The sequence below is a fragment of the Megalops cyprinoides genome, chromosome 23, assembly GCF_013368585.1.
Source record: "Megalops cyprinoides isolate fMegCyp1 chromosome 23, fMegCyp1.pri, whole genome shotgun sequence".
Classification (NCBI taxonomy): domain Eukaryota; kingdom Metazoa; phylum Chordata; class Actinopteri; order Elopiformes; family Megalopidae; genus Megalops; species Megalops cyprinoides.
The window spans coordinates 8,634,346-8,656,274 of NC_050605.1; the positions used below are offsets into that span (position 1 = coordinate 8,634,346).

General features: G+C 48.6%; 1 protein-coding gene across 3 annotated transcripts in view; it reads left to right on the forward strand.

Moving 5' to 3' along the window:
- The window catches only part of LOC118770306 (serine/threonine-protein phosphatase 6 regulatory subunit 2-like), a 60,528-nt gene that overhangs the window by 17,030 nt on the left and 21,569 nt on the right, over positions 1-21,929 (forward strand). For 2 of the 3 annotated variants that reach the window (XM_036517903.1, XM_036517901.1), the window contains exons 3-21: positions 4,052-4,238; positions 5,162-5,299; positions 6,681-6,746; positions 7,326-7,438; positions 9,056-9,169; positions 9,485-9,611; positions 10,185-10,337; positions 10,768-10,947; positions 11,902-11,966; positions 12,670-12,785; positions 13,301-13,386; positions 13,514-13,594; positions 13,699-13,796; positions 13,964-14,021; positions 14,423-14,550; positions 15,629-15,804; positions 16,729-16,900; positions 18,302-18,390; positions 19,180-19,390. In XM_036517903.1, the coding sequence (XP_036373796.1) occupies positions 4,052-4,238; positions 5,162-5,299; positions 6,681-6,746; positions 7,326-7,438; positions 9,056-9,169; positions 9,485-9,611; positions 10,185-10,337; positions 10,768-10,947; positions 11,902-11,966; positions 12,670-12,785; positions 13,301-13,386; positions 13,514-13,594; positions 13,699-13,796; positions 13,964-14,021; positions 14,423-14,550; positions 15,629-15,804; positions 16,729-16,900; positions 18,302-18,390; positions 19,180-19,390 (2,358 nt within the window). Of the gene's footprint in view, positions 1-4,051; positions 4,239-5,161; positions 5,300-6,680; positions 6,747-7,325; positions 7,439-9,055; positions 9,170-9,484; positions 9,612-10,184; positions 10,338-10,767; positions 10,948-11,901; positions 11,967-12,669; positions 12,786-13,300; positions 13,387-13,513; positions 13,595-13,698; positions 13,797-13,963; positions 14,022-14,422; positions 14,551-15,628; positions 15,805-16,728; positions 16,901-18,301; positions 18,391-19,179; positions 19,391-20,142; positions 20,164-21,872; positions 21,897-21,929 lie in introns of all 3 variants that reach the window. The other variant, XM_036517902.1, reaches the window with a different exon arrangement.

Genomic DNA, 21,929 nt, shown 5'->3' on the forward strand with positions numbered 1-21,929 from the left:
TCACTTAGATACTGCAGCCAGCTGGCAGCAAGCTGAAAGCACATTCATTATTTTGTGAACACTGAAGAGAGTATGATAGGATGGAAACTAACCAAAGTCAGAGGAGTATACGCTTTTGATTTGTATACCTTTCACTGGTGGCCTGATTTAGTTCAGACCTGTCTTTGTATGTGCTTGGGCATTGATGGATATCGATAACCACAGAGTGTAGCGAACGTCCTCTATGCCGCCCGTCATGGTCTCTGTGGTCACACAGGTTCCCCTGTCCCCCACGCCGGCACACAACACCCCCGTCCACACAGACCCCTGAGCAGGTGCTGCCTGTCCCAAACGAGGCCAGCGCAGAATCTGTGGCACTGTCGCGTGCGTGGCCCGAGCAGCGTCCACTCCGCTCTGAGAGCATCTCTTCAGCCGCTCCCTCCCGCTCTCATCCTGCATCTGTACGCCTGTGCAGCTCAGTGTAGCCCTGCCTTTTCCAGACCCCAGGGTAATTGCAAGGACGAGTCCGGCTTCTCCTGAAAAGCCGCGGCTCTCCGCTGCGGTGCAGAAGCATCCCTCGCGCAAAGCAGAAAATAGAAGCCGGGGTCACGCACGGTCCTCCGTGTAATCCTGGCTGCTGACCAGACGCTGATGTCTGAACGCGGGAAAGGAGCCAGCGCCTCAAACTCGCAGCGGATTTGAAATTTTCTACTATCACGCAGCGACCGCTCCGCGTAGCTGGACGTTCGGAATACAAACTCGGCGTGAAGCGTAAAGTGACGTCCGTGACACCTCCTTGTCTTAGCGCATGCCCTTTCCACCCGAATACGGTTAAGCGGAGCCTTGTGACACTTGGAATCCCCCGCAGACTATCAGGTTAAACAGTCATGCGTGCCCTTCTGCATGACTTGGTCTGTACAACAGGACAGGCCGCTGTACTTAACGTGCTGCGATTTCACACAGACTTTTAACTCTCCAAGGAGGGGATTACCTGAGCGTCTCAAAGCAGGCGCGTGACTTCATCTTCGACGTGAAGTTGAACCTGAGCTGGTAATATGTGTCAGAATGTATTTGTGGGGGATGGATCATGTGAGGTAGGGTTAGGGGGGTAGCACGTGGTAGAGGAGATCATGAGCAGCAGATACATTAGAGGTAAAAAATAAAAAGTACAGCCTACAGCACTCAGCAGAAAGCCATTTCACTCAGGCCTCCTGCTCTTCCTCCCGTAGGTAGAGAGATTAAATTGCAGAATATGATGATCAAGCGTTTAGTCATCTCTAAAAAAAAAAAACCCAACACTGTGCCGTCACGGAGGGTAATGCTTGTGATTCAGAAGTTTGTTTGCATCTCCAAGGCTACTGCACGCCACTAAAATTAGACACAGTGGCAGCGCTCCCAAACACACAGCGAGATGGATGGGGGGAGTCATCCACCACCACCACCACCACCACTCAGATACAGCTGGGTCTCTTCCCTGCAGCTAAGACGCCTTTCTCTCCCTAATACGAACGTCATCCCTGCCCTCACGACCGCGAAACTCGCTACAGGCTGTTACTGTAGGTCAGCGTGAAAGGCAGTACCTCTGTGCATGTCGTCCTCATGAAGCTCAGGGCAGAAGCCCTCCCCGAGCCTATGGTGAAAGCCGTCGGGCAGGAACGGTAATAATTACGCCGTTTCACAGCGTGTTTCGAGTTCGCGTGGCGCTTCCTCCGTGCCACCGCGCGTGCTGGTTCTCATTTAGCGCTCGACCTCGTGTGCGACCGCCCGAGCGCCCTGGCTCCAGGTCCCCCCCCCCCCACCCCCCCCTCAGTCTCACGGCAATGACCTCACCCCCAGTCCGGAGAGCCGCGGCCAGCAACGCAGCGCCGCTGGGGCCAAAGCATTACTCAGCACCGAGTTAAACGTGGGCTTTTTTTTCTCTCCTCTCTTTGGAGTGTGCTATAATCCGCACCAGCCGCCCAGCACTCTCAGGGGCAGATGGCTTTCCGAACACTCTCAGCGCTGGGAGCGAGAAGGAGCGCGGGAGCTGTTGGTGCCGAGGGTTTCCTCGAGAGCTCCTCGTTTACGCTCGTTACTCCTGCTGGTAGTCCTATCGCCCAAAAAAAAAAAAAAAAGTGTGATTATGCACTGAGCCTCATCAGTTCGTCTGTTAAATTCTGTGGAGAGAAAAGAAACTGCTGAGGATGGCTGGTAATTCACTACGATCTTGGAGGGCAGCAAGTGCAGTAGGATGGTGCTCTTGACTTCCTCCCTTCCTGTATGTGAAGAGCCTAGTAAGCAGCTTAATTCACACTGTGCGCTCTCTCTGCGGTTCATTCTCCGGCTCCAAAGGAGCGGCGAAGATGAATGACGCACATAATCTCGGCAGAGACAAAGGAACTGCTATACAGTGAGCATCGGCGCCTGTGTTTCCCCCTGTTGACCGAGCTGGTTCCCCGTGCTCCTGGCAGTATAGTTAATCTCAGTTACATAAAGACATCGTTGTCCCGTTCGATTCTGATGCTTTCCAGATGTAGATGACTGAAACGGCGTCTGCAGCGCTTTCAGCGACCGGTGCTCTCAGCCCGGGTGGTTCACCCAACCGGCTCTGTGGGTCAGGCGCTCGGCTCCCTCCGAGGGCAGCTGGCACCCGAGCGGAGCTCTCCCACGCCGGGCGGCACACGGACAGCTGCACACGAACGGCCTCGGAAACGAAAGCGACGTTGATCTTTCTCCCGACCGAACGGATCACGTTAATGTGCGTTAATTCGCGAGCCCCGCGCTCGGCGCGGCGGCGGGGAAATAATTAGCTTTCGGGATTTTCTAAATTGGTTTGACTCAGTCTCTGCGGAGCAGCGAGACGTGGGATCTGCGCCAGCGGCAGCCGCTGGTGCTGCGCGCGCGTGCGCGTGTGTGTGCCTGGTGTCAGTGGCATGTTGATGCTTCGGGCAGTTATGTGCGGCAGAGAGGGTACGGCCGCTTCCTTGCTGCTGGAGATTACCCACTACGGCAAGAGGCAGACTAGGGGGAAGGGGGGGGAGGCCCGTTTCTGACGCACGTACCCTCGCCTCCCCGGGCACGTGGACACCCACCTCGCCGGCGTAGCTCCGCCATCCGCACAACTGCCGCGTTAGGCTTTCTGCAGTCACTCAGACAGGCAGCGCTGCTCTTAAGTGAGGGTGGAGGGTGCTGTAACGCACACCGGACCTCTGCAGCGGTACGCTGTAGGCCTCCAAAGTAAAAAAGCGAGGCCAGTTTCAAGGCACAGGCTGTATCACCGGGCTCATCCTGCACAGACGGATGCGTGTAGCTGGAACAACAGTTGCACTGTGCCAATTTCTTGCCTCCTCAGTAGCCTTCGCCGAAGAGCCCGCGGCTCCCATGACCCGAGCTGAACCGGTGTTGCCGCGAAGGACCTTGTTATCTCCACACGGTCCGCGCAGGTCTAGCGGGGCAGCCCCTCTCGAGGATGCGCACAATCACGGTGACGTCATTCGCAGGAACGGCGCGCTCCCACAGAACGCCGGGGTCACACAAAAGAATCGGTCAGCTCCATTCATTTCCAGCCCCGCTTCAAAAGAGCCTGCTTTCCATTGCTAATTAAGAAACGGCTGCAGTTCTCCAACAGCCGTTAACATGGGTCTCAGCCGGCAGTTCAAAGCTGCGGTGAAGTAATTGAGTCAGTTATGGTCATTATCTGTTAATCTTACAGGGATCTCGCTGTGGTTACACAAACTCAAATAATTAGAGGCAGGAGCGAGCTTCAAAACCTCTCTTTTCAGCCATTTCCCCTCCCCTCCCCACTTTAACAAAAGCACGGGGATGTGACTGCAATTTCAGATGAGGGAAATTGGGTCATTGCTGATTATCTGCAATGCTTGGCCGCAGCATCTGACGGAGGTCTTTTCCCTCATATTTAGTTTGCAGGGGCTCTGCCTGCAGATTGGAAACCCAGGAATGTCACTCATTTCTCAACGGGATGATTGGCCGGTTTCAGATCAAAGGCAGAAACCCAAAAATTGAAGGTCCCAGGCAGGGTTTTCTATGAAACGTGCGCTTTCCTTACCCTCCTCACGCCGAATCCGCCCCGCAGGTACCCCAACATCGCCTGCGAGCTCCTGACGTCGGACGTGAACCATATCAATGATAAGCTGGGCGGGGACGAGTGTCTCCTGGAGACGCTGTACCGATTCCTGGAGCAGGAGCCCCCGCTTAACCCCCTGCTGGCCAGCTTCTTCAGCAAAACCATCGGCAACCTCATCGCCCGCAAAACAGAACAGGTACATGCGGACAGAGCCGGCCCTTCAGACCGAAAGAGGCACTGTCCTGGTGTGGAATTTGTGTACATATATTCCAGAAGGCCAAGTGTTTAGCTTATTTTATTTAACCATTTTACCAGGAGAGTCTCATTGGGACAAATCTCTTTTACAAGGGAAACCTAACCAATTGGGCAGCTCAGTTTAAAGATGTTACGGGCAAAACAATACTTCAAAATAAAATACAGTGCAGTGCAAGCATACACGACCATGCAGGGGTCACACAAAATGTACGCATAGGGGCAACTGACTGAGATGCATACATGCAACGAGAATAACGTGGCAGATTACCTGTTTAAGCAGGTGCAGTTTACACTTAGGATTTCTTTGATCTTTTGTTTGAAATCAGGAGAGATTGTGTCAAGAGTGTGTCAAGCACAATCTCAACCTGCTGCTCATTCCAGGACCAGGGGCCATAGTAAAACAGGCTCGTCTTTCTAGCTTCTGTCTGCACAATGGGTGCTTTTAAGTGCAACCATTTATTAGACCTCACGTGAACTTTGCATAGATAAAAACTTTGAGTTATATACATAGGTAGCCTGCCAGAGTTAAAATGTATTATCATACAGCAACTTTTTCAGTACACTGAAAAAACAAATTAACCTTCTTATCAAGATTGGCAGCTTTATGGCATGAATGGATCATCTATATGCGCATACATGAGAAAATACTGTTAGAGAGTTTCAAGTTTGTTCTTTAATGTTAGATTTTTTACATGAATGGGAACAGGGTGAGAATGACTGGCAGTCTTTATGGATATGTAGTGTCACCCTTATATGCATTTTTCTTTCAAACTGTCTAGCGATTGGACCGCTTGGTGTCTGCCGTGCTATATCATAGCTCGCAGAGGTGATGGTTGAGAGTCAAAATGGACTTCCCCCTTGCAGGTCATCTCTTTCCTGCGGAAGAAGGATGGGTTCATTAGCCTGGTGCTGAATCACATCGACACCTCCGCCATGATGGACCTTCTGCTTCGCCTCATCAGCTGCGTGGAGCCCGCCCCCTTGAGGCAGGAGGTCCTCAACGTAAGTCAGTCATTTCTTTCAGGTGTGGGATTCTTCAGAATGACAGTAACCGGTGTAGCTGAGTCTGTCCATGCTTAAAATCTCAGTAGATTTTGCACGAATTTACAAGAGCTGCCTGCAGTCACACAGGCAGAGGCCATACTGACATATCAAAAGCAGTCCTGGGAAGCGTACTGGGGGCTTCGTAGAAGAGCGGATGGAAGCATTACTGTGATCCTGCTCTGGTGGGTTCACACAGTGCAGAAACAAAACCTCTTCTGCTCACACACCGGCTCGTAAGGTTCCCTCAGACAGGGCTGGGGCAGAGACGCGTGTGCTTTAGTAGCAGAGAGTGAACCGATCCTACACGCAGGGTGATGCCAAAGCGGCTGATGATGACAGCTCGGACACCGAGCACCATGCCCCAGAGAGACGCGAAGGCAGCGCTTTAGCCAGCTGTGAGGGCTCAGAGCCACGTTTTTAACGTCCTCAACACTGACAGAGTCAAGGTTGTGCCTCACAGTGTCATCTGTTGATTTAGACCTAAACATCACGGCTACTTTATATTTCCTAGAATCTGTTTTAAAATATTCTGCATCTGCCTTTTTGACTGGCTTAATTTTTGTTTGTTTTCTGACATAATGCGTCAGATTTGCAGAACTGAAGCATGTTCATTTGGTAATGAATGTGTTGTATGAACTCATTTGCCGTGTTTGAGGCACAGCCCTTGAGGTTCGAACGCGTTATTTCTGGTAGAGGATGTATTTCTCTGATGCTCGTTCCTGCCAAACAGGCGTAGCGGGACAGAGCCTTCATAGCGTGGCAGATAGATGTGTGGCCCGAGGTGTTTGTGACGAGTGCTGTCTGGATAATGGGTTGCCCTTGTTGTACGTCATGTTTCACAGCTGTATTAGTATTTGGTTTTGAAGCTTTACTAAGGTAATAGATCATCGTGTGTAGTAAAGAATCAGAAAATCATTTTAGCATTTTCACTGGTATGTGTTTGGATTTCTGTGTAGTAGTTTTAATTATTAGCATTCATTATCACCTTTATTACTTTTAGAACTGAACAGCTGCAGATATTATGTAATCAAATGTATGCATTTTGTTGATTGGCTTATTTGCTGGTTTGTTTGTTCTAGATAAATACAGTACACATTAATCCACTTTTATAAAGCAAGTAATGGATGTATTGTATAAAATGTGTATAGCCAATGCTACTTGCTGATGGCAAGTAGCAAGATGGACTTCTGGATGATATGTTATGAAAATAAACAAAATGAAAGTAGAGAAATAAGACACATTACAATCCATGTTGCTGTCTGAATGCTGTATTGAGTAATGTATGAGGGAATAGGAAACGTGTCGTGCTCAGATGTGTGTGATTTCTCTTTTCCCCCAGTGGCTGAATGAGGAGAAGCTCATCCAGAGGCTCACAGAGCTCATTCACACAGGACAAGACGAGGAGGTGAGAAACACAGTGGCAGATTACACAGCCTCATGAGGAGTGTGCTCTCGAGTGTCTTTCTGCTGCAGGATCTGCGCCTGCACTGTGTGTGTGTGTGTGTGTGTGTGTGTGTGTGCGCGTGTGTGTGCGTGTGTGCGTGTGAGTGCGTGTGTGAGTGCGTGTGTGAGTGCGTGTGTGAGTGCGCGTGTGTGAGTGCGCGTGTGTGTGCGCGCGTGTGTGCGCGCGCGTGTGTGCGCGCGCGTGTGTGCGCGCGTGCGTGCGTGTGCGTGTGTGTGTGTGTGTGTGTGTGTGCACAGTCTGGGGAGACTGCAGCAGGGTGCATCTGTACTGTCTGCTTTACGGCGATTACACAGCTTGCAGTGTTTGATCGTAGAGGATAGGCACATTGGTTTCCCTGCAGTGGCAAAACAATCCTAGATACAGTGATTGTGGTGAATAAATGAAAGTTGTTTGTATTGTACCTGCTGATAAGGCGGTAGGAGTGAGCTTGTGTCTCTGCTGAGAGATCACTACCTGAGACATAGGACGGCGTCATGATTGAAGTCTGTGGGTGTGTGTCTGTTTCTGTGTGTTCCACAGAGGCAATCCAACGCATCTCAGACCCTGTGCGATGTGATCCGTCTGAGCAGAGACCAGGCCACGCAGCTGCAGGAGACCATGGAGCCGGACCCGCTGCTCACTGTGCTGGAGTCGTAAGCGCGCTTCTGATACGATACACACTGACCCATTACCTGCCCGCTCTTCTGATCCATTCCTATATACTGGCCAATTACCCGCCTGCTCTGCTGAGCTGTTCATATAGACTGCCCAGTTATCTGCTTGCTGTGCTGATTCATTCAATAATCTGGCCAGTTACATGCTTGCTGTCTTGATTCATTCATCCATTGTGGCTGGCTGTACACTGGCTAATTTTTTGCCTCCTGTACTGATCCATTCATACAGACTGGACACTCGTGGGTCTGCTCTGATGACCCAATCATATATTGTGACCAATTATTAATTTCTTTCATTAGTTTCTTGCATTACTGATAAATAAGCATTACTATCATATGCATGTTTATGAAATAAAACCAGTTTAAAAACCTGTACAGTGACCCCCCCCCTTATCCTTATCCGCGGGCAACCGCGGTCTGAAAATATTAAATGGAAAATTCCAGAAATAAACAATTCGTAAGTTTTAAATTGCGCGCCGTTCTGAGTAGCATGATCAAATCTCGCGCCATCCCACCCGGGACGCGAATCATCCCTTTGACCAGCATATCCACGCTGTATACGCTACCCACCCGTTAGTCACTTAGTAGCTCTCTCCGTATATATAGGGTTCAGTACTATCCGCAGTTTCAGGCATACGCTGGGGGTCTTGGAACGTATCCCCCGCGGATAAGGGAGGACTACTGTATATAGCATTGCCCTGGCACTGGTGGTTTGCCATCCATAAATTGCATTGCCCTTGGCTCTGATAGGTAGCTTCCCAGCATCCTGTCATTCACCTTGCATGCAGCTCATATCAGCCATGCAGTGTTAATGTACTCAACCTGGCACTTGATCCCAAGTCACCCTCTGTTGTATTTGCAAGCCTTTCCTTTTGCAGAAATGTTCACAGGATTGCTTCATTGGCTTCAGAGTGGCATGTTCTTTGATCAGTCTCTAGAGATACGTGGGGGATATGTTTTGTTGCCTCTTTCATTATGGCTACCAAATACATTTTTCACACATACTAACGTTCAAGCTTGCTTATCTATCCCACATTTGGCACGTTCAGTAGGCCTGGGCTGTAGATGTGTACAGGCGGGGTGTTATGTCTCTCAGTCTGTGGCCTCACCCAGCCACTTCCTGTATGGTACACAATACTGGTGAGCCTCGATGCGCATAATTACATTTCCTGAACAATACTCTAACAATTCTGTCATTTTTTAGCATTTACTCATTCAACTAATATTTAACCAGTTCCCAATTATTGTCTCAAGGTATACACTTAACCATAGCTGAAAGTGACATTCCAGTCAGTTTGAAGGCCTTGTGGTTGCCTGTGGTGTTCCCATTTTACTCAGGTTATTGCAGAAACAGCTTTCGCATTGAGTTGGCGCGGTCATCTTTTTCCGTTACAGTAATGATGTAATCACCTGCGCGTCGCCATTCGTGCTGTTTCATCAGTTGGTTTTACTCCCTGGTGGAAATAGGCCACAGGCTCCGGGGGTTGTAGCTGAAATGAAGTTACAGCGGTGCTGCCTCTCGCTGGAGCGGCTCCCAGCTCCGGCGCTTTCGGGGTCCCGTCCCTCACCGCGCTCTCTCTCCCCCCCCCCCCGCAGGCAGGAGAGCGTGGAGGAGCTCCTGAAGAACATGTTCCAGGGAGAGAAGAGCGAGGCCTGCATCGTCAATGGAACTCAAGTGCTACTTACCTTACTAGAAACCAGGAGGCCGGGGTGAGTCCTCGGTAGGGGGCGGCTGCAGTGGGGTACAGAAGGGTACAGGTTTAACTACCAGGTGGAGCGCTGTTAGTATGTACTCGACCTCGACTTAACCAGAATTTTTGTTCGTAAATATCCCTCAGTATCAGTGGACAACACATTCGCTACATGATTTGCGGTTGATGAAGGTGCCTTGAAGGAGATAGATGAACATCATCTGTTGAAGGAAGTGTAACGTCATAGTCACTGGAGAGGAACCCGTGGCGGTACTGTATGTAGCGGGGTCTGTGTGTGTTTATGTGTGTTTGTGTGCATGTTCTTCTCATGCAGGGTGGAGGGGCTGATGGACCTGTGTTCTCAGGGATTTGAAAGGTCTTACACTGTCAATAGCAGCATACTACAGGGCATCGAGCCTCATCTAAAGGACTTCCAGCAGCTCCTTCTGGATCCACCCAAGGTGAAGCCCTTCATGCTCTGCCCAGTGACCTCCCCCGCCCCTCCCCCCCTCCCTCTGTCCTAGAGGAGGTACTGGCTTGGTCCTTCTCTCCACAGGAAGTGGAAGAGATAAGGCATGACCCTGCGTAACACAGGACAGTCACACTTCAGAGTGCTTAGTAGAGATATCTCTGTCAAGCCCAGCGATGGAGAGATGCCAGCAGAGATGCCAGGATTGAAGTCTCACAAGATTCACTGTCCGTAGGGCTTGGATTTGAGGTCAGCTTGTTGTTAGGGGAGTTTTAATTGGTCTCACAGCATGAGTGTAGTAAGGAATCTAAGCCCTGGACATCAAACAGGTTTTGGAGCAAACAGATCCTCTACTGAAGTTTAAATGAGAAGCTGTATTTGGACTGCACATTGGCTGTTGGACTGCATACTGGTGTTAACCCCCGTTTCTAAAATTGTTAGTTAAAAATTGCAAACACATTTTTAGCCCCTTACATAAATCATTTAAACTTCACCAGTGCAGGTATGCTGAAATTACTACCTTTCTCTGGTGGCGTGTCTGCCTCCCCCCCTCCCCCCCCAACAGAAAAGCCCCATCCTGACGACGATCGGCGTGCTGGAGGAGCCGCTGGGAAACGCCCGTCTGCACATCGCCAGGCTGGTGGCCGCTCTGCTGCAGACGAGCACGCCCAGCATCGACCAGGAGCTGTGCCGCCTCAACACCATGGACCTGCTCCTGGTGAGTCAGAGCACGCCGCTCTCAGCGGCAGGTTTACGACCAAGGGAGTCTGCGGCAGCCTGATTCAACTGACCGGGCCTACAGCCTGGAGGCGTGGGCCTGGATAGCGCATGTAGCCAAGATGCATCAGTACGGTCAGGTAAAGGGTGCCTGCAGCCCTGCTGTAAGCTGTGTGCTTTGCAGCCAGTGTTTAACCTGCTCTACTAACTGGAGCCAGTGTTTGAAAATGAAAGCGCTGAAAGGCTGGGTGGAGCGCACACACACCAAGGCAGCAGCCCATCAAGGCTGATTTATGAGTGTGCGTTACGCCCAGCCGAACGGCGGCTTCTCATTTCCTATAGAGCCGCGCTGAGCGCCTTTGGAGGCGAGACGGCACGGTGTCGGTCTCTGGCGGCGCATTTACATGCCTCCCTCTCCCCCCTGCCTGCAGGATTTGTTTTTTAAATACACCTGGAACAACTTTTTGCACTTCCAAGTGGAGCTGTGCGTGGCGGCCATCCTGAACCACTCGTCCCAGGAGGAGAAGCCGAGGGCCGGCCTGGAGAAGGAGGGGGCGGAGGGCAGCGCGGACACGCCCGACGCCTCGGGACACAACGTCCTGGTGGCCCACGTAAGGGGACACGTCCTCCCCGCCACCCCTCTTCACCCCTGCTAAACCTCTCCTTCCCTCAATCCGCTCTTCTGCCATTTTCACTTTTTCTTCCTGGAAATGGCCACAGCACAACTGTACTTTAGCTTCCTCCATCACAAATTAAACATGTAGACTTTTGTATTGTATATATCAGGTATAGCAAGACTTTAAATCTTGCGTTTAGATGCCTTCCTCAAAAACATAATTTTAGTATTCGCCAATTATCTAAAAAAAAAAAATGTGAGCAAATGTGAAAGTGTGCATTTGAAAATCAGCACGATTATGCTCTTCGGCAAAAATACCCATCTGTGTGGTGTAACGGCAGCTTCTGGCTTCTAGCTAATGGTCTGTGACAGCTCCAAAGACAGACACAAGACGAATGATCAGCGCAAGCTATTATTACCTCGGCGGAATATAGCGTGTCTCACTCAGTTACCTTAAAATGGTTTTGTTTTGGTCATCACCCAGGTCTACATGAATATATTCCAATCCTAGCATGGCTGAAGGGTCTATGTGCCCGTCAGCACAGCAGGCAGTATTCAGACTGGGGTACAGTGCCCCGCTGGCTGGGAACGGGGACTGTTCTCTCTTCTTTTTACGCATTAATGAGCTGGCGTTTGCTTGCGGGGATTTATTTGGGGCATCTGTACAGGGTTAATGGGCAGTAGCAGGTGATATTTCCTCAGTAGCTCTGTGTCACACAGAGGGACCCTGATCTCTGATCCTGGCTGTGTGACAGATACAAACAAGGATAGAAAGATTAAGGCCCCCAGCTGAGGCTGCCCTCCCTTCTCCTCACTGATTACATCCTCTGTGTGTGTGTGTGTGTGTGTGTGTGTGTGTGTGTGTGTGTGTGTGTTTTTGTGTGTTTTTGTGTGTGTTTGTGTTTGTGTGTGTGTGTGTGTGTGTGTGTGTATTTGTCTGTATCCACAGCTCTTCCAGAAGTGTCGGTTAGTGCAGCGGATACTGGACGCTTGGGAAGAAAACGATAAAATCCAGTAAGAACCGTAATTCGCCTTTTGTGAACTGTCAGGAGCAGACACATTTAGGCTTGGCAAACCTCTCCGCCAGCCCAGTGTGTTAAGGTACCAAGTGTGTTTTTGAAAGGCTGTGCTTAAACCTGCTTGCCGTTACACGAAGAGGAGAGGCAAGCATCTTCAGGTTAATCCAGCATTAGAGCACCAGAGCCCTCAGTCCGGCTGTATTTGGCTCAGGAGGTCAGAGCAGAAAGAGAGAGAGTCAGAGGCTATAAATAGGCAGGCAGCACGAGCGAGACCAGGAGCAGGCTGACTCACCTGCACGGCCCAGCAGGGGGGAGAGGACACATCCAGCACTGATGTCATCGTCAGAGATACTGTATGAAACCAAGATGGCAGACCCCCTGTGTTTAAGATTGAGACTTCTGTCTCTACAGAGTTAAACCTGGAGTTCCGTTGCAGGAACTTCTTAGGTTTAACAGTTTGTATTGTCACTGGAAACTCCTGAATCTGGAAGGGTTACCGACCCTTCTCTCTAGAAATAAACAATCTCAGGTGATGCTCTCTATAAGGTCCGCTCTGTGAAATGCCTCTCGCTGTTAGCCCACTGTTACTCTGTGCAGTGATCTAGGTGTTCATTTTGTAGACTGTGTGGTTGCTGACTGAGCAGTTCTCTTTGGGTTGTTTGTGAGTGAGGTGTGTTTGTCTGCTGTTTGAATTGCAGGGCGGAGGGTGGAATGAGGAGAGGCAACATGGGACACCTGACCCGGATAGCTAATACTGTGGTACAGAACATGGAGAAAGGGCCTGTCCAGGCTCAGATCAGTGACCTCATCAAAGGTATCCTGAGTGTGTGTGTGTGTGTGTGTGTGTGCGTGCGTGCGTGCGTGCGTGCGTGCGTGTGTGTGTGTGTGTGTGTGCGTACATGTATATGTTTGTTCCTGTTTCGTGTGGTACAAATTGCTGTTGGTATAGTTAGGGTTAGCCAGGCTAATCCTGGATCATTTGGTGGGGAAAAGAAGCACCGAGAAGACAGCTCCCATGCAGCTGTGTCCTGCAAATCCATAACTGTGACCCCTGTCATTATTTTCACCTGCCTATAGAGGGAGCACAGGGTCCTCTTTCACAGGCTTGCAAAACCTGCAGTTAGGTGACTAACCAATAGCGGAGAATAACAGAAAGACTGTGTAATAGCTGTAAGGTACTGCGAAGGTGGCTTATGTGGCTTTAAGTAAGGGATAAATGTTGCAGGATAATGTCATGAAAGTGTCGGTGCTGAAATGGCTGCGAGGAGAGTGGGAGAAGATTCTAGTGAATGAATGAGTGTTAACCCTCGCCGTGCCGTGGCGTTGCAGAGCTGCCGGAGGACTGCCGAGGACGCTGGGAGAGTTTTGTGGACGAGACCCTGACAGAAACCAACAGGAGGAATACAGTGGACCTGGTGAGGGACACACGCATGCTAAATGCATGCTAAGACACACACACACACACACACACACACACACACACACACACACACACACACACACACACACACAAACACTAAACACACACTTTCTTTGTTTTAGGTGAGCACGCACAACCTGCACTCCTCCAGCGAGGATGACGACATGGAGAGCCCCTTCCCCAACGAGCTGTCACTCCAACAGGTGGGAGGGGCCACAGAGCAGGAAGGAGGGGTTCTTTTGTATAAGAGTAATCGGTGTATAAATGGCTACTTTGTCTGAATATATATGCTATTTGGTTTTCATAGGCATTCTCAGACTATCAGATCCAACAGATGACTGCAAACTTTGTGGATCAATTTGGATTTAATGATGAGGAGTTTGCTGAGCATGATGACAACATCAAGTAAGCATTCTGCTCCTCTATTCCAAGACGTCATGTTTTAATACCAGTATGGTTCAATCATGTTTTAATCGCAGCAGTCTTTTCAATGAAACATTGAAGCATCACAATTTTACCTTAATTATGTTAAGTTTGTAAAGAGGCTTATTAATACCGGTTTCTTTTTTTAGTGCCACGTTTGATAGGATTGCAGAAATCAACTTTAATTTGGATGCTGATGATGACAGTGTAAGTCATATTCCTTCATTAAGTTGTCCTCCTGAAGCTGTGTCTCATAATAGCAGCAACTCGCTTGTCACACTTGAGAGTAACACATTTTGAAGGTTCATTTTTCAGAAGAGATGCGTTCTCAGTGTCAGCATAGTTTTCAAGGGCCTCCCAAAATGTTTCTTTGTACAATTTTCCAATGAGAATGCAGAGGGGACCCAGTATCTAGGTGAAGTCCTTTCCAATCCCAGCTGTCCCATTTGCTGACCTGTGGAGAGCCCTTCAGGAGGGCGGATTCCAGTTGGCTGACCCCAACCATGGATGCCCTTGTCACTTTTGACGGGGAACTAGATAAGAGAAATTTAAATATGGGCTGTTTTGAAAAATGGGCTGTTTGATACTCTGTTTCTGTGGAAACGCAGGCAAACGCTGCCGTGTTCGAGGCCTGCTGTAAGGAAAGAATACAGCAGTTTGACGACAACGAGGAGGAGGAGGACATCTGGGAAGAAAAAGAAATTAACTATGCAACACAGGTCAAATCCAGAACAAGGTACGCTGCACTGACAGGAGGAGGACGTTTTAAAAGAGAACGTACCCTCTAATTTAACTACATGTAATTCATACCCTTAAAAAGACTGGCATTCATGCTCTGTAAAAAAAAAAACAAGAAGTATTTGAAAATGAAGGCCAGGTGGACATACCGAGCATACGCCAAGAAAATTCCCGCAGCTAATTGTCAAATGAAACGCATTTCCGGGGCCTGTTTTTCAGAGAGCCATTCTGGGTTTCCTGTTGAAACAGTAAGTGTTTGTCCGCACCTTCCATTCAGGAAGAGTCTACAGAATGAGCAGACTAAACTCAGACATTGCTGTAAAGGCAAGTGTAAGGTCATAGCAGTATCTAACCAAGATAGATGCAACTATAGTCAGGCTGTTACTTTCGGATTATGAGACTACCGTGTGAGTCTCCTCGCACAGGGCAGTGGCGTGTTCCCACGGGTAATTTCTCATGGCTGGCACTGCTCTGATCTGCCATCTTGGGGTAACAGATGGTAATTGAAAGGCGTCCTTCCTGAATGTCATCATGTCTCTGTGAGGCTTTGATCTCATTTTTTCTTTCATTAGGGCCCGACACTGCGTACACACAGATTGAATTTGGACCGCCGCTCCCACCGATTAAGCTGATGTTCCATTGAAACGAGTGGTTGCTCTATTTTAGAGGAGTTAGCCTGCTCCTGTGAGGAGCCTTTTTCTGCGCTGCTCATAAGCAGCAGGCATTTAGTGTCTGTTTTCGTGCCCCACACTGTGAAAGATCAGAGAGGTATGAAAGTAGTTTCACGAGACCTCGATCAGCAGAGAATTTCAGCTTCATTTCCTTGTATTCACAGAAATTTTCAATTTAAGTGGAAACTGAGGAGCATTTGACTGAAATACTTCCGCCCCTTTCATAATACTGTCCATGGCTGCACAATTTAAGTTGGTTTTGTAACTCATGTAGTATGTACCAAAGAGTTTGAGGCGAAATCCAAAATAAAAAAACTACATTTCCCAGTGATGCATGCACACTAATCCTCCACTTTGTGGCTGTGGCCTCACATGGCTCTCCTGACTCCGGCTCCCCTGACACAGGTTCGGAGTGACCCGCACCTCGGAGGGCCCCTCCAGACGTGAAGTGGCGAACGGGGAGCGAGATCGAAGCGTCGGCTCAAACAAAGAGGAGGCGGAGCCCAAAGAGGGCACCACCCACACAGAAAACAACAAAAACAAGAGCCAGACTGAAGCCAAAGAGGCAGACTCAGCAGAGAGTAAGTGAAACTGAAAACCGAGTGCTAGTGCATCTTACCGTTATTTGAAAAACAAGTGTGCCTGTGTGTATTCATTACAGCACTCTACCCACACCCACATGCACAAACAGTATACATATACACACATACATGTGCTTGCAGACATGCATATTGTTTTACAGTGTATAGAGTTTATGTTACAGAAATTGTATTTACGTCGCTCCAGTGTCTTTGTTTCTTGTGTGCTTTGCCTGCACCGGTCATCAATCATCAGTCCATCCACTGCCTTCCCCTGCCTAACAGTCCTATCTCACATCTCATCTCCTCTAATAATAAAGCCATTGCCCTTTCACTGTAGAGCTATACCTGTGTATTCTCTCAGATTTTCATTCATAAAAATGTCACACATAATGTTGTTATTCAGTTGTTGGTTTCATTATTGGTTTGAAACGGCCAGCCTACATACTGAATATTGTTGAGTAATTGTGGGTTGTGTGCAGGCTCCTCTGGCCTTTAACAGATGCGGTGATGAGACTGTTGTGTATCTGTAGCATCTTACGCTCGCAGTTGAAGTGGGATCAGGGCTTATCAGCCGGCCTGCAGCTGAGAGCCGGCAGTCATTGAGAGACTTAATGATGCGAGGCTTAGCCAGGAAACAATTACATCAGTATGAGAGAACAGGACAAGCATTTCTAGTCGAATACTTCCAGTAGTTACAACTTTCATTTCATAGAATGCTCACCATACATGTCACAAGGCTGTTCATACTCTCACCTAAACCTTTGACCGTAAAGGATGTCTCCTTCAGCTCTGATGGGTTGTGTGATTAATTCAGGGTTGGACTGGGCCAGCGAATGCATGCACACGGTCACGCCATCTGTTTCTCACAGAAGTGGGGGTCCCCTGTGTGTGTGTGTGTGTGTGTGTGTGTGTGTGTGGCTGCAGGCCCGGGATGGATGGCCAGCTTCGAGGACGCGGTGAACTCGAAGGCCCCCGCGCCCTGTGTGGCAGTGGACGTGGGCTCCAGCGTGTGGGACTCGGCCGTCTCCCAGCACAACGCCGCCGAGAGCGAGGACAAAGGGTGGGCCAAGTTCACCGACTTCCAGCCTTTCTGCTGGTGAGTCCGGAATGACTCAGCACAATGGAGACTCAAGCCCACTGCATGACCGGCATAAAAAAAATTGCATTGCATTCTGCCCTGGGGATCAGGCTGCATAGTCTGCCATGACTACGCGCTTACCAGAATGCAGCAGTTCACCTGTGCACTATTGGGTGGCAGTATTCCAAAAGCTGGTGACTTCTTCTAGTGAAAGTCCCACCTCAACCCAGTCCTGCTAAAAAAAAAAAAAAAAATCATAAATGGGCCTTGATCATTTTGCTGAGTTTTTTCAAAGAGAACCTACTAATGTCACTAAATAACTTTTTGGCTGCAGTATTTACAAAACGCAACTAGCAAAATAACTAAAATTGCTAACCATGTTTGCTAGCTATTTAAGTAGTATACTAAGTTACCTTAACCAAGGGATTGTTTACAACCAGGTAGCTCTTTAACAATGTCATTAGTGATCTTGCTACACGTGTAGCTTGACAAGCACTGATAAATGCTAAATTAGTTTACCAAGAGGTTGCTTACCAGCATAATTGCTAGCTAGCTGATTAGAGGGCAAGCTGGCTAAAAAAAAGTAGATGGGAATACTTTGTGTGTTCACACACCTGCCCCCTCATGGATGTGGAGGAGTGCCTCTCTTTGAATGATGCAGAGACTCAAGGTAGTATGCAGTGAACTACACATGAACACCACTGTGACGGAACCCCTCGGTGGACCGAAGTGTCTTTCAGTTTGCAGCATGACTTTATGTATCAGCCTCCTAGAATGGATCTCAGCTTGAACAGAACTGTAACTAATAGGTCTGTACTTGAGTTGTTTGCAAATTGGCGTTACATAATTAAGCTGCTGAAATGGGATGCGTTTTATATGTCATCCGTTTATACAGCTAGATGAGCACTAAAGCTGTTGAGCTCCAGCACCTCGCTAAGCACACTGGGTTTAGAGTCTAAAGACTTTCATTTTCCTAACAGCCACCATGCTGCCCTGTTTAATGTTGATTTTGGTCAGCATGGAAGTAAGTAGATTGTTTTGGCTGACTATGCTAAATGTTCCCAACATTCAAATGAATAGTGACACATTTTTGGAAGAAGGCCCAAAGCGCTTAGCTTGCAAAGGTAAATGCTGTGTAGTTACGTCAGGAAAACAGAGCTCACTTAAGTACATTGTACATATGCCTGAGAACAAGGTGGTCTGTGTGGGTGTATGCGCGTGCATGTTTGTGTGTGTATGTGCGTGTGTCTGTGTATGTGTGTGTGTGTGTGTGTGTGTGTGTGTATGTGTGTGTGTGTGTGTGTGTGTGTGTGTGTGTGTGTGTGTGAGCGAGAGAGAGAGAGAGGGAGAGGCAGTGATTGGTAGGCTCCAGTGGGCCCCGTCACTGTGGAGTTTTATTGGTCCCCGCTCTTTCTGCAGTTCAGAGTCTGGCCCCAGATGCAGCTCCCCTGTGGACTCGGAGAGCACTGACTCAGAAGGACGTCCCAAGCAGAACCAGGACAAGAACTGTGAGTGGGGCGCTGTGCTGGTGACTGACTGGCCCGTCACGCCGACGCCGCGTCCATGTGTTCCAGGGCGACCGCCCGGGCGCCTGCGCCAGGCTCCCCAGAGACCGCCTGTCTGAATTGGCAAAGCTGTCGTGGCATCTGCTGGCGCTTTCCTCATTCAGCGGAATGCAAATTGAAAAAGATCTAATATGCAGTGCCGTTTTTACCTCAGTTTTACAGTTTTTTCAGACTTATTCATTATTTTTGTTTATTATTTATTATTTCACTTCACAGTGATTTCACAGCTTTTTGGCACCTTACAGGACACTCATCTGATTCAATTCACTTGTGAGAAAAGCAGTGTGTGGAATGGGCAACTAGAAGGCTGCAGGTTCCGTTGGGGTTTGTTTCACCTTGGAGTGTGACTCACTGAAGTCACAGTCTGAAGTCATGTGGAGTTCCAGCGTTAAATGGCTTTAAATCACTGACTGGCAGGCTCTAGAGCTCCAAAACCTGCAAGATTCTGTGGTCTCAATGCTGCCCATTCCCAACTCGCATATACAGTAGAAGGAATATCGTTAGTAACACACCGTGAAGGTAGGCCATTGCAAGGTGTTTGTCTGGTGTGCACAGAGCAAAACGTGTGTGCTTGCGTCTATGCCTTACCATGAAGCGTACAGCTTATGCAACAAACCCTAGCATCCCGCCCACTGTGAAGTACCTCCCATGCTGTGCCACTCTACTGCAGTGGCAGTGTGTTTACAAGTGTGTGTGTGTGTGTGTGTGTGTGTGTCCGTCCTGTCCCTCCAGTCAAGGGGTCGTCCCCCTGCGCGTGGAACGTGTGCGTGTCCAGGAAGGCGCCCCTGGTGGCCTCGGACAGCAGCTCGTCGGGGGGCTCCGACAGCGAGGAGGAGGACGACGACAAGGCGGACATCGTCACGGAGACCATCACCACCGGCGCCGGCAAGGAGACCATCAAACTCACCATGGATGCCAAAAACGAGACGGCGGTCTTCACAAGGTACGGCCCGCGACCCATAGGCACTCGCCGCCCCGGCCATCTGGACCATGAGAGAGAGCAGAATTGGCTCAGGTTTATAAAAGCATTGCACCAGGGGACGTTTCTCATTCCGCATTCAGCACTGAGGGTCTATGGTAACAACCAAGCTGATACTGAGCTTTGCTTCTCCGAATGGAGAATCTGAATCTGTTCTTTGCCACGTACAAGAACATGTAGCTGTAGTATGTGACTTGGCATGAACTGGATTCAGTTACTGCATCATTATGGTAGCATTCTATGAGCTTTTAGTATTGAAGTGTTTTTTGTTGTTGTTTTTCCCCTGTCTATAACTACATTTCATACTTTGTCTGGACAGATATTGTCCTGTAGGATCTTTACTGTGAATGTCTGTAAGTGTCCCTCACCAGCTGCGGCTGGAATGTACATGCTCTCAAACTGTCTCCGTTTGAATGTGTGCTCACACTAAAGAGACAAGCAGTATTGCACTAGAAAGCATAAAGTGTGTAGTTTCATGTTAGTCCATTATTAATGTTAAATGGAGGCCATTGGCTGCAGTTTTCTCCTACCTGGAACTACTGCATTCATATCTGCTGGGGCTGCCTGTATGTCCTTGAAAAAATTGCCCCTTAGTCATTAAAGATCGCCTTCCCTGCTAATTTAGTCTCAGGTGATGTGGTTTTTTTTTCATGACTGTGCGACTATTGACTGTGTTCATTAATTTCTGGCAACGACCTTGGGCTTGGCACCTACAGTAGCACGCTGGACCCGCACAGGTACACAAACTGTAGATCTCCATAGAGAGCTTCTCATTTCTGTTGATTTCTCTCTCTTTTGTTCTCAGTGATGTGTATTTGGCCCAGTCCCTTACATCAGTAGAGTAGATGTCGTAGGAGCACATAGATGCTTTCAGTTCACTTTGGAATACTCACTATCCCATTGTCTTGTAATTGTCCAAGCAGTCTTTTTTAGAGTAAATAAAGCATGAACTGGCGTCTAATGGAACCAAGTTGATGAGGTCATATTGGCAATATGTATTCACTGGAATTCCATTTTAAAAGACAAAGGGACAGTGTATTCGCCTTGCAGTTTTATTTTGTTTTTTTTTTTTCTGTTTCAGAAACTGAAAGTAACGGGGAAATTGCTGTCATTGCCAGCAATGGTGCCCTTTACTTTACAGTAAAGCACCTCTTAAATGCGCACTCTTCGTTGCTCTGTCACTGTGTGGCTGTTAGGGACACAACAAATGCAGATCTGTGGATCTCTAGAAAAGACAACATGCCTCTGTAGATCTGCCAGCCACTGGCTAGGCGGCAGTGTGGTGTAGTGGTAAGGAGCAGGGCTCGTAACCCAAATATTTCCGGTTCAGTTCCCCAGTAGGCCGCTGCTGTCGTACTCTTGGGTAAGGTACTTAACCTGAATTGCCTCAGTAAATATCCAGCTGTGTAAATGGACATTGTAAAAAATTGTAAGCTATGCAAGCTGCTCCAGATAAGACCATTTGCTAAGCAAAGATAATGTGATACATAATGTAAGACAGTTGTCTTGCAGCCTCATATTTACATCAAGCATGGCACATGGCTTAGCAGAAGTGTTCTCGCCTCTTAATAATTTGTTATATTTCAGCGTATGCTATTTTCATTGTATTTGAGCTGCCTATATAAAGAGTTTGCATTACCACAGTGTAGAGCACACCCTTGACTTATTATACCCTCGGTAACGTCTATGGTATAGCACTTCTGCCAGAGGAAAGTCTGGTTTTGTTTTGCATGTATGCAATAGGGCATGCAACAAATAAACAATGCACTCCCTAGAAAACCAACCAGTCCTTACTGTCCTGAAGTGCTCAAAGTGCAGCAAGTATGTAAATATAAGATCTGTTTTCGTACTTAATTATAGTACACCATGAAAGTAACAAGCCTGCAATTATGGGCACAACTGGACAGAGTATGTAGAGAATAACTACATAAGTTATTGTTTGGGTCAGGAGAAATGGGCTGGCCATGTTGCAGATCCAAGGGGAGGAATTAAATAACCAACTCTGGAAATACAAGCTGCCATTTTGTTGTTTATGACATCACACAGCTCAAAGTAGAAGTTCAGATTCATTTTCTGACACCCTCAGTCCCTCCCCCTGACCTCTGACCTGACCAATAGGATTGTGAATATTGGGGGAGGAGGTGGGGGGTTCAAATATGTCTCCACTGTCTGTCAGCATGCTTCACAAATCTGTGAAAACCATGTGTCACCATCCCGTAGCGCGCACAAATTCACTTTGCATTCTTACACACATACGCACATACACGCGCACACACACACTCTAACGCACACGGAAACTTCAGGCCTGAGGCTCTGGTGAGGGGTGCTTTACTGTAGTCTAGTCTACATGCGTTTGGTGCGAGCTGTTCTTACAGTGCTCTCTCTTTCTCTCTCTCTTTCTCTCTCTCTCCCTCTCCCTCTCTCCCATCCCTGCTGCGTGGCTCAGGGTATTTAGGCCTGCAGTCAGAGGGTATGTAGTGGTGAAAGGACTGCTGTGTTTCTA